The 12,608-nt window shown below is 45.7% G+C and overlaps 1 protein-coding gene across 50 annotated transcripts in view; it reads left to right on the forward strand.

Annotated features, from left to right (window-relative positions):
* ank3b (ankyrin 3b) overlaps positions 1–12,608 on the forward strand; it is a 294,436-nt gene that overhangs the window by 107,434 nt on the left and 174,394 nt on the right. For 8 of the 50 annotated variants that reach the window (XM_090217918.1, XM_090217927.1, XM_090217921.1 and 5 more), the window contains exon 1: positions 3,195–3,274. The exons of 37 other annotated variants lie outside the window; for them this stretch is intronic. In XM_090217918.1, coding sequence (XP_090074044.1) covers positions 3,239–3,274 — 36 coding nt within the window. In that variant the 5' untranslated portion in view covers positions 3,195–3,238. Of the gene's footprint in view, positions 1–1,664; positions 3,149–3,194; positions 3,275–12,608 lie in introns of those variants that run through there. 5 more of the 50 variants (XM_090217932.1, XM_090217936.1, XM_090217939.1 and 2 more) reach the window with 2 other exon arrangements.

Here is a 12,608-nt window from a genome sequence, read left to right on the forward strand (position 1 = left end):
ACCTCTTTTATAAAGACAACCCAGAGCATGTTGCAACACTCAGTACTTTCCCTGTGTTTTCCCTGTGTTTTCCCTGTGTTTCTCTAAGCGCCGGATTTCGGCCAAATAGCCGGTAACATACTTATTTTCAGCTGGCTACTTTTCATTTAAAAGTTTTCATTCGCTAGCAGAAAACTCAGTCGAGACCTCTCCTGCTAGAATGAACGATATGCATCTTCTAGTGATCTATTGATAGGACAGGCCCATGATCTATCGATAGGACAGGCCCATGATCTATTGATAGGACAGGCCCATGATCTATCGATAGGACAGGCCCATGATCTATTGATAGGACAGGCCCATGATCTATCGATAGGACAGGCCCATATACAAATATATTTGGATTGACCTTTACCAATAAAATGTAATTGAGTTATTACATGTATTTAATGTTTGGCTGGTTTGGTTTCTTACAATGCCTAGCATCTTGAATTAAATTGCACTGTCTCAAAGAGAGGGAGGCATTTCACTGTCTCACAGAGAGGGAGACATTTCACTGTCTCAAAGAGAGGGAGGCATTTCACTGTCTCAAAGAGAGGGAGGCATTTCACTGTCTCAAAGAGAGGGAGGCATTTCACTGTCTCACAGAGAGGGAGACATTTCACTGTCTCAAAGAGAGGGAGGCATTTCACTGTCTCAAAGAGAGGGAGGCATTTCACTGTCTCAAAGAGAGGGAGACATTTCACTGTCTCAAAGAGAGGGAGGCATTTCACTGTCTCACAGAGAGGGAGACATTTCACTGTCTCAAAGAGAGGGAGACATTTAACTGTCTCAAAGAGAGGGAGGCATTTCACTGTCTCAAAGAGAGGGAGACATTTAACTGTCTCAAAGAGAGGGAGGCATTTCACTGTCTCAAAGAGAGGGAGGCATTTCACTGTCTCAAAGAGAGGGAGGCATTTCACTGTCTCACAGAGAGGGAGACATTTCACTGTCTCAAAGAGAGGGAGGCATTTCACTGTCTCACAGAGAGGGAGACATTTCACTGTCTCAAAGAGAGGGAGGCATTTCACTGTCTCAAAGAGAGGGAGGCATTTCACTGTCTCAAAGAGAGGGAGGCATTTCACTGTCTCAAAGAGAGGGAGGCATTTCAAAATATCAGAATGAATTACTACTAACTGCATTGATTCAATTAATTAGGCTGGCGGCTGTTGGGGAGAAGGCTGTTTATGCTGCCAGACAGTGGTTTCTACCAGCCCAGTCGTGTCCAGTCCAGCAGTGGGTTGAGGGACCAGACCAAGCGGACTGATCAGGCAGCTCTCCATAATAAGTCTTCCCTAAGCTGGACCAGTTGACTTTGTGCTCAACTTCGCGGCATGGCTGACTGGTTCTCTATAGTGGTGGGTGGTTGAGCCGGGACGAGTGGGACTCGCTGACTGACTGGCTGGCTTACTGGCTGACTGGTTGACTAACTGGCAGACTGACTGGTTGACTACACGGCTGGCTGGCTGGCTGGCTGACTGACTGACTGGCTGTGGACTGCATTGTATAGAGAAAAGAGCTGATTAACCATATGACAATAGGACCTGTGCAGTAGGGCCGGTCCAAACCAGCTGATTTTGCGCTGCTATTTTGGTCCCCCCTACGGATCATGCTGCACAGAGTGACTTGCGCCTACAAATATGGTAAGTGAGGGAGAGATCCCCAGCTCAGCTATGTAGAGGTGCTGTCTGTGGAGACAGCTGGGGGAAGGCTAGTGGTCACAGCACCGGTATCACTGTCAGGGAGCTGTGAGGCTGGGGAGCTGTGAGGCTAGATACTGTCAGGGAGCTGTGAGGCTAGGTAGTGTCAGGGAGCTGTGAGGCTAGATACTGTCAGGGAGCTGTGAGGCTGGGGAGCTGTGAAGCTAGGTACTGTCAGGGAGCTGTGAGGCTGGGGAGCAGTGAAGCTAGATACTGTCAGGGAGCTGTGAGGCTAGGTAGTGTCAGGGAGCTGTGAGGCTAGGTAGTGTCAGGGAGCTGTGAGGCTAGGTAGTGTCAGGGAGCTGTGAGGCTAGGTAGTGTCAGGGAGCTGTGAGGCTGGGGAGCTGTGAAGCTAGATACTGTCAGGAAGCTGTGAGGCTAGGTAGTGTCAGGGAGCTGTGAGGCTAGGTAGTGTCAGGGAGCTGTGAGGCTGGGGAGCTGTGAGGCTAGGTACTGTCAGGGAGCTGTGAGGCTGGGGAGCAGTGAAGCTAGGTACTGTCAGGGAGCTGTGAGGCTGGGGAGCAGTGAAGCTAGATACTGTCAGGGAGCTGTGAGGCTAGGTACTGTCAGGGAGCTGTGAGGCTGGGGAGCTGTGAAGCTAGGTACTGTCAGGGAGCTGTGAGGCTGGGGAGCAGTGAAGCTAGGTACTGTCAGGGAGCTGTGAGGCTGGGGAGCAGTGAAGCTAGATACTGTCAGGGAGCTGTGAGGCTAGGTAGTGTCAGGGAGCTGTGAGGCTAGGTAGTGTCAGGGAGCTGTGAGGCTAGGTAGTGTCAGGGAGCTGTGAGGCTAGGTAGTGTCAGGGAGCTGTGAGACTAGGTAGTGTCAGGGAGCTGTGAGGCTAGGTAGTGTCAGGGAGCTGTGAAGCTAGGTAGTGTCAGGGAGCTGTGAAGCTAGGTAGTGTCAGGGAGCTGTGAGACTAGGTAGTGTCAGGGAGCTGTGAGGCAAGATAGTTTCAGGGAGCTGTGAGGCTAGGTAGTGTCAGGGAGCTGTGAGGCTAGGTAGTGTCAGGGAGCTGTGAAGCTAGTGAGCTGTGAGGCTAGGTAGTGTCAGAGAGCTGTGAGGCTAAGTAGTGTCAGAGAGCTGTGAGGCTAGGTGGTGTCAGATTGAGACCAGTGTTAGCAGGCTAGGTAGTATCAGGTTGGGACCAGTGTTAGCAGGCTAGGAAGTATCAGGTTGAGACCAGTGTTAGCAGGCTAGGTAGTATCAGGTTGAGACCAGTGTTAGCAGGCTAGGTAGTGTCAGGTTGAGACCAGTGTTAGCAGGCTAGGTAGTATCAGGTTGAGACCAGTGTTAGCAGGCTAGGTAGTATCAGGTTGAGACCAGTGTTAGCAGGCTAGGTGGTGTCAGGTTGGGACCAGTGTTAGCAGGCTAGGTAGTTCCATTGCTGTAGTGTCCTGGTCTCCAGAACTCGTCATGTTTCTTCCAGCCAGGTATTTTTAGCGCTGATATAATGTCTCTCTGCTTGGGCCAATCCCTGCGCTGCTAATTGACGACTCCGGTGTCACTCTCAAACAGGGAAAATGGCAGTGGAGGAGGGAGCAGAGTTGCTAGAAGCAGTAAGTGTTGACATTAAATTACTTTGTACTGTTTCACTCTCTGCATCACTACTCATTAGTTCTGACTGTAGGAATGTGTGGTGACATTGGCTGGTGTTGTGTAGTGACTTAGGGCTGAGAGATGGACCAGTGTCAGGGTAATAGATGTTACAGTGTTTACGGGACGGGACAGAGGACAAGCATGCTGCAGCACCGTGACGCATTGTGTGGCAGGGGCTTAGATTTCAGCTAAGGACCCCGGAATGACTCAGAGATAAGGGAAAAGACTGTTTTATATTAGTGTGTTACTGTGGAAAGCATGACTGTAGTAGATATGAACATTAACAGGGATGTTACTGTAGTAGATATGAACATTAACAGGGATGTTACTGTAGTAGATATTAATAGGGATGTTACTGTACTAGATATGAACATTAACAGGGATGTTACTGTAGTAGATATGAATATTAACAGGGATGTTACTGTAGTAGATATGAACATTAACAGGGATGTTACTGTAGTAGATATGAACATTAACAGGGATGTTACTATAGTAGATATGAACATTAACAGGGATGTTACTGTAGTAGATATGAATAGGGATGCTACTGTAGTAGATATGAACATTAACAGGGATGTTACTGTAGTAGATATGAACATTAACAGGGATGTTACTGTAGTAGATATTAACAGGGATGTTACTGTAGTAGATATGAACATTAACAGGGATGTTACTGTAGTAGATATGAACATTAACAGGGATGTTACTGTAGTAGATATGAATAGGGATGTTACTGTAGTAGATATGAACATTAACAGGGATGTTACTGTAGTAGATATGAACATTAACGGGGATGTTACTGTAGTAGATATTAACAGGGATGTTACTGTAGTAGATATGAACAGGGATGTTACTGTAGTAGATATGAACATTAATAGGGATGTTACTGTAGTAGATATGAACATTAACAGGGATGTTACTGTAGTAGATATTAACAGGGATGTTACTGTAGTAGATATGAATAGGGATGTTACTGTAGTAGATATGAACATTAACAGGGATGTTACTGTAGTAGATATGAATAGGGATGTTACTGTAGTAGATATGAATAGGGATGTTACTGTAGTAGATATGAACATTAACAGGGATGTTACTGTAGTAGATATGAACATTAACAGGGATGTTACTGTAGTAGATATGAACATTAACAGGGATGTTACTGTAGTAGATATGAACATTAACAGGGATGTTACTGTAGTAGATATGAACATTAACAGGGATGTTACTGTAGTAGATATGAACATTAACAGGGATGTTACTGTAGTAGATATGAACATTAACAGGGATGTTACTGTAGTAGATATGAACATTAACAGGGATGTTACTGTAGTAGATATGAACATTAACAGGGATGTTACTGTAGTAGATATGAACATTAACAGGGATGTTACTGTAGTAGATATGAACATTAATAGGGATGTTACTGTAGTAGATATGAACAGGGATGTTACTGTAGTAGATATGAACATTAACAGGGATGTTACTGTAGTAGATATGAACGGGGATGTTACTGTAGTAGATATGAACGGGGATGTTACTGTAGTAGATATTAACAGGGATGTTACTGTAGTAGATATGAACATTAACAGGGATGTCACTGTAGTAGATATGAACATTAATAGGGATGTTACTGTAGTAGATATGAACATTAACAGGGATGTTACTGTAGTAGATATTAACAGGGATGTTACTGTAGTAGATATTAACAGGGATGTTACTGTAGTAGATATTAACAGGGATGTTACTGTAGTAGATATTAATAGGGATGTTACTGTAGTAGATATGAATATGTATATCACCTGACTACAGTGGGAGATTGGAGGGAGGTGTATATCACCTGACTACAGTGGGAGATTGGAGAGAGGTGTATATCACCTGACTACAGTGGGAGATTGGAGGGAGGTGTATATCACCTGACTACAGTGGGAGATTGGAGGGAGGTTTATATCACCTGACTACAGTGGGAGATTGGAGAGAGGTGTATATCACCTGACTACAGTGGGAGATTGGAAATAGGTGTATATCACCTGACTACAGTGGGAGGGAGATTGGAGAGAGGTGTATATCACCTGACTACAGTTGGAGATTGGAGAGAGGTGTATATCACCTGACTACAGTGGGAAATTGGAGGGAGATGTATACCACCTGACTACAGTGGGAGATTGGAGAGAGGTGTATATCACCTGACTACAGTGGGAGGGAGATTGGAGAGAGGTGTATATCACCTGACTACAGTGGGAGGGAGATTAGAGAGAGGTGTATATCACCTGACTACAGTGGGAAATTGGAGGGAGATGTATACCACCTGACTACAGTGGGAGATTGGAGAGAGGTGTATATCACCTGACTACAGTGGGAGGGAGATTGGAGAGAGGTGTATATCACCTGACTACAGTGGGAGATTGGAGAGAGGTGTATATCACCTGACTACAGTTGGAGATTGGAGAGCGGTGTATATCACCTGACTACAGTGGGAGGGAGATTGGAGAGAGGTGTATATCACCTGACTACAGTGGGAGATTGGAGAGAGGTGTATTTCACCTGACTACAGTGGGAGATTGGAGAGAGGTGTATATCACCTGACTACAGTGGGAGATTGGAGAGAGGTGTATATCACCTGACTACAGTGGGAGGGAGATTGGAGAGAGGTGTATATCACCTGACTACAGTGGGAGATTGGAGAGAGGTGTATATCACCTGACTACAGTGGGAGGGAGATTGGAGAGAGGTGTACATCACCTGACTACAGTGGTAGGGAGATTGGAGAGAGGTGTATATCACCTGACTACAGTGGGAGATTGGAGAGAGGTGTATATCACCTGACTACAGTGGGAGATTGGAGAGAGGTGTATTTCACCTGACTACAGAGGGAGATTGGAGAGAGGTGTATTTCACCTGACTACAGTGGGAGATTGGAGAGAGGTGTATATCACCTAACTACAGTGGGAGATTGGAGAGAGGTGTATATCACCTGACTACAGTGGGAGATTGGAGAGAGGTGTATTTCACCTGACTACAGTGGGAGATTGGAGAGAGGTTTATATCACCTGACTACAGTGGGAGATTGGAGAGAGGTGTATATCACCTGACTACAGTGGGAGATTGGAGAGAGGTGTATATCACCTGACTACAGTGGGAGATTGGAGAGAGGTGTATATCACCTGACTACAGTGGGAGATTGGAGAGAGGTGTATATCACCTGACTACAGTGGGAGGGAGATTGGAGAGAGGTGTATATCACCTGACTACAGTGGGAGATTGGAGAGAGGTGTATTTCACCTGACTACAGTGGGAGATTGGAGAGAGGTGTATTTCACCTGACTACAGTGGGAGGGAGATTGGAGAGAGGTGTATTTCACCTGACTACAGTGGGAGATTGGAGAGAGGTGTATATCACCTGACTACAGTGGGAGGGAGATTGGAGAGAGGTGGACAGTGAAATAATAGTCATTTAGTTCCTGGTAGTTAGGGTTAGGGTAGGTCCTGGTAGTTAGGATTAGGGTAGATCCTGGTAGTTAAGGTTAGGGTAGATCCTGGTAGTTAGAGTTAGGGTCATTCCTGGTAGTTAGGGTTAGGGTCGTTCCTGATAGTTAGGGTTAGGGTCGTTCCTGGTAGATCCTGGTAGTTAGGGTTAGGGTCGTTCCTGGTAGATCCTGGTAGTTATGGTTAGGGTAGTTCCTGGTAGTTAGGGTTAGGGTAGTTCCTGGTAGTTACGGTTAGGGTCGTTCCTGGTAGATCCTGGTAGTTAGGGTTAGGGTCATTCCTGGTAGATCCTTGTAGTTAGGGTTAGGGTCGTTCCTGGTAGATCCTGGTAGTTATGGTTAGGGTAGTTCCTGGTAGTTAGGGTTAGGGTAGTTCCTGGTAGTTACGGTTAGGGTCGTTCCTGGTAGATCCTGGTAGTTATTGTTAGGGTAGGTCCTTCTAGTTAGGGTTAGGGTAGATCCTGGTAGTTAGGGTTAGGGTAGATCCTAGTAGTTAGGGTTAGGGTCATTCCTGGTAGTTAGGGTTAGGGTCGTTCCTGATAATTAGGGTTAGGGTAGTTCCTGGTAGATCCTGGTAGTTAGGGTTAGGGTCGTTCCTGGTAGTTAGGGTTAGGGTCATTCCTGGTAGATCCTTGTAGTTATGGTTAGGGTCGTTCCTGGTAGATCCTGGTAGTTAGGGTTAGGGTATATCCTGGTAGTTAGGGTTAGGGTCGTTCCTGGTAGTTAGGATTAGGGTAGATCCTGGTAGTTAAGGTTAGGGTAGATCCTGGTAGTAAGAGTTAGGGTCATTCCTGGTAGTTAGGGTTAGGGTCGTTCCTGATAGTTAGGGTTAGGGTCGTTCCTGGTAGATCCTGGTAGTTAGGGTTAGGGTTGTTCCTGGTAGATCCTGGTAGTTAGGGTTAGGGTCGTTCCTGGTAGATTCTGGTAGTTAGGGTTAGGGTCATTCCTGGTAGATCCTGGTAGTTATGGTTAGGGTAGTTCCTGGTAGTTAGGGTTAGGGTAGTTCCTGGTAGTTACGGTTAGGGTCGTTCCTGGTAGATCCTGGTAGTTATTGTTAGGGTAGGTCCTTCTAGTTAGGGTTAGGGTAGATCCTGGTAGTTAGGGTTAGGGTAGATCCTGGTAGTTAGGGTTAGGGTCATTCCTGGTAGTTAGGGTTAGGGTCGTTCCTGATAATTAGGGTTAGGGTAGTTCCTGGTAGATCCTGGTAGTTAGGGTTAGGGTCGTTCCTGGTAGATCCTGGTAGTTAGGGTTAGGGTCATTCCTGGTAGATCCTTGTAGTTATGGTTAGGGTCGTTCCTGGTAGATCCTGGTAGTTAGGGTTAGGGTATATCCTGGTAGTTAGGGTTAGGGTCGTTCCTGGTAGTTAGGGTTAGGGTCGTTCCTGGTAGGTAGGGTTAGGGTCGTTCCTGGTAGTTCTCATGAACAGAACATCAGCTGACCTTCTCACAGACCCAGTCATAGTAGTTAACTTCCTGTTTTCACAGTTTGATTACCAGGCAGAATGTACGTTTCCTACATAGTGCACTACTTCTGACCAGAGTCCTATGGGTTAGTAGTGCACTACTTCTGACCAGAGTCCTATGGGTTAGTAGTGCACTACTTCTGACCAGAGTCCTTTGGGTACGTAGTGCACTACTTCTGACCAGAGTCCTATGGGTTAGTAGTGCACTACTTCTGACCAGAGTCCTATGGGTTAGTAGTGCACTACTTCTGACCAGAGTCCTATGGGTTAGTAGTGCACTACTTCTGACCAGGGTCCTATGGGTTAGTAGTGCACTACTTCTGACCAGAGTCCTATGGGTTAGTAGTGCACTACTTCTGGCCAGAGTCCTATGGGTTAGTAATGCACTACTTCTGGCCAGAGTCCTATGGGTTAGTAGTGCACTACTTCTGACCAGAGTCCTATGGGTTAGTAGTGCACTACTTCTGACCAGAGTCCTATGGGTTAGTAGTGCACTACTTCTGACCAGAGTCCTATGGGTTAGTAGTGCACTACTTCTGACCAGAGTCCTTCTGTGTTAATAGTGCACTATAAAGGGAATAGGGTGCCATTTGGGGCTTCACTTCCCAGTCTGATGGCTGATGTCTGTTGATATGCTGACCATCTACTGTATGGTATGATAACATGCTTTATGTGGTCTGATCTCATTATCCTCTAGCTACCTGCTGAAACGTTAGGATCCATGCTTTATGTGGTCTGATCTCATTATCCTCTAGCTACCCGCTGAAACGTTAGCGTCCTTGCTTTATGTGGTCTGATCTCATTATCTCCTAGCTACCTGCTGAAACGTTAGGGTCCATGCTTTTTGTGGTCTGATCTCATTATCCTCTAACTTCCTGCTGAAACGTTAGGGTCCATGCTTTATGTGGTCTGATCTCATTATCCTCTAGCTTCCCGCTGAATCGGTAGGTCCATGCTTTATGTGGTCTGATCTCATTATCCTCTAGCTACCTGCTGAAACGTTAGGATCCATGTTTTATGTGGTCTGTTCTCATTATCCTCTAGCTACCCACTGAAACGTTAGGGTCCATGCTTTATGTGGTCTGATCTCATTATTCTCTAGCTACCTGCTGAAACGTTAGGGTCCATGCTTTATGTGGTCTGATCTCATTATCCTCTAGCTACCTGCTGAAACGTTAGGGTTCATGCTTTATGTGGTCTGATCTCATTATCCTCTAGCTACCCGCTGAAACGTTATGGTCCATGCTTTATGTGGTCTGATCTCATTATCCTCTAGCTACCCGCTGAAACGTTAGCGTCCTTGCTTTATGTGGTCTGATCTCATTATCCTCTAGCTACCTGCTGAAACGTTAGGATCCATGCTTTATGTGGTCTGATCTCATTATCCTCTAGCTACCTGCTGAAACGTTAGGATCCATGCTTTATGTGGTCTGATCTCATTAGCCTCTAGCTACCCGCTGAAACGTTAGGGTCCTTGCTTTATGTGGTCTGATCTCATTATCCCCTAGCTACCTGCTGAAACGTTATGGTCCATGCTTTATGTGGTCTGATCTCATTATCCTCTAGCTACCCGCTGAAACGTTAGGATCCATGCTTTATGTGGTCTGATCTCATTATTCTCTAGCTTCCCGCTGAATCGGTAGGTCCATGCTTTATGTGGTCTGATCTCATTATCCTCTAGCTACCTGCTGAAACGTTAGGATCCATGCTTTATGTGGTCTGATCTCATTATTCTCTAGCTACCTGCTGAAACGTTAGGATCCATGCTTTATGTGGTCTGATCTCATTATCCTCTAGCTACCCGCTGAAACGTTAGGGTCCATGCTTTATGTGGTCTGATCTCATTATCCTCTAGCTACCCGCTGAATCGTTAGGGTTCATGCTTTATGTGGTCTGATCTCATTATCCTCTAGCCACCCGCTGAAACGTTAGGGTTCACGCTTTATGTGGTCTGATCTCATTATCCTCTAGCTACCCGCTGAAACGTTAGGGTCTACGCTTTATGTGGTCTGATCTCATTATCCTCTAGCTACCCGCTGAAACGTTAGGATCCATGCTTTATGTGGTCTGATCTCATTATTCTCTAGCTTCCCGCTGAATCGGTAGGTACATGCTTTATGTGGTCTGATCTCATTATCCTCTAGCTACCTGCTGAAACGTTAGGATCCATGCTTTATGTGGTCTGATCTCATTGTTCTCTAGCTACCTGCTGAAACGTTAGGATCCATGCTTTATGTGGTCTGATCTCATTATCTCCTAGCTACCTGCTGAAACGTTAGGGTCCATGCTTTTTGTGGTCTGATCTCATTATCCTCTAACTTCCTGCTGAAACGTTAGGGTCCATGCTTTATGTGGTCTGATCTCATTATCCTCTAGCTTCCCGCTGAATCGGTAGGTCCATGCTTTATGTGGTCTGATCTCATTATCCTCTAGCTACCTGCTGAAACGTTAGGATCCATGTTTTATGTGGTCTGTTCTCATTATCCTCTAGCTACCCACTGAAACGTTAGGGTCCATGCTTTATGTGGTCTGATCTCATTATTCTCTAGCTACCTGCTGAAACGTTAGGGTCCATGCTTTATGTGGTCTGATCTCATTATCCTCTAGCTACCCGCTGAAACGTTAGGGTTCATGCTTTATGTGGTCTGATCTCATTATCCTCTAGCTACCCGCTGAAACGTTATGGTCCATGCTTTATGTGGTCTGATCTCATTATCCTCTAGCTACCCGCTGAAACGTTAGCGTCCTTGCTTTATGTGGTCTGATCTCATTATCCTCTAGCTACCTGCTGAAACGTTAGGATCCATGCTTTATGTGGTCTGATCTCATTATCCTCTAGCTACCTGCTGAAACGTTAGGATCCATGCTTTATGTGGTCTGATCTCATTAGCCTCTAGCTACCCGCTGAAACGTTAGGGTCCTTGCTTTATGTGGTCTGATCTCATTATCCCCTAGCTACCTGCTGAAACGTTATGGTCCATGCTTTATGTGGTCTGATCTCATTATCCTCTAGCTACCCGCTGAAACGTTAGGATCCATGCTTTATGTGGTCTGATCTCATTATTCTCTAGCTTCCCGCTGAATCGGTAGGTCCATGCTTTATGTGGTCTGATCTCATTATCCTCTAGCTACCTGCTGAAACGTTAGGATCCATGCTTTATGTGGTCTGATCTCATTATTCTCTAGCTACCTGCTGAAACGTTAGGATCCATGCTTTATGTGGTCTGATCTCATTATCCTCTAGCTACCCGCTGAAACGTTAGGGTCCATGCTTTATGTGGTCTGATCTCATTATCCTCTAGCTACCCGCTGAATCGTTAGGGTTCATGCTTTATGTGGTCTGATCTCATTATCCTCTAGCTACCCGCTGAAACGTTAGGGTTCACGCTTTATGTGGTCTGATCTCATTATCCTCTAGCTACCCGCTGAAACGTTAGGGTCTACGCTTTATGTGGTCTGATCTCATTATCCTCTAGCTACCCGCTGAAACGTTAGGATCCATGCTTTATGTGGTCTGATCTCATTATTCTCTAGCTTCCCGCTGAATCGGTAGGTACATGCTTTATGTGGTCTGATCTCATTATCCTCTAGCTACCTGCTGAAACGTTAGGATCCATGCTTTATGTGGTCTGATCTCATTGTTCTCTAGCTACCTGCTGAAACGTTAGGATCCATGCTTTATGTGGTCTGATCTCATTAGCCTCTAGCTACCCGCTGAAACGTTAGGGTCCTTGCTTTATGTGGTCTGATCTCATTATCCCCTAGCTACCTGCTGAAACGTTATGGTCCATGCTTTATGTGGTCTGATCTCATTATCCTCTAGCTACCCGCTGAAACGTTAGGATCCATGCTTTATGTGGTCTGATCTCATTATTCTCTAGCTTCCCACTGAATCGGTAGGTCCATGCTTTATGTGGTCTGATCTCATTATTCTCTAGCTACCTGCTGAAACGTTAGGGTCCATGCTTTATGTGGTCTGATCTCATTATCCTCTAGCTACCCGAAGAAATGTTAGGGTCCTTGCTTTATGTGGTCTGATCTCATTATCCCCTAGCTACCTGCTGAAACGTTAGGGTCCATGCTTTATGTGGTTTGATCTCATTATCCTCTAACTTCCCGCTGAAACGTTAGTGTCCATGCTTTATGTGGTCTGATCTCATTATCCTCTAGCTACCCGCTGAAACGTTAGGGTCCATGCTTTATGTGGTCTGATCTCATTATCCTCTAGCTACCTGCTGAAACGTTAGGATCCATGCTTTATGTGGTCTGATCTCATTATCCTCTAGCTACCCGCTGAAACGTTAGGGTCCATGCTTTATGTGGTCTGATATCATTATCCTCTAGCTACCC

Source organism: Oncorhynchus mykiss, chromosome 23 (genome assembly GCF_057628025.1).
Source record: "Oncorhynchus mykiss isolate SJ-2025 chromosome 23, ASM5762802v1, whole genome shotgun sequence".
Classification (NCBI taxonomy): Eukaryota; Metazoa; Chordata; class Actinopteri; order Salmoniformes; family Salmonidae; genus Oncorhynchus; species Oncorhynchus mykiss.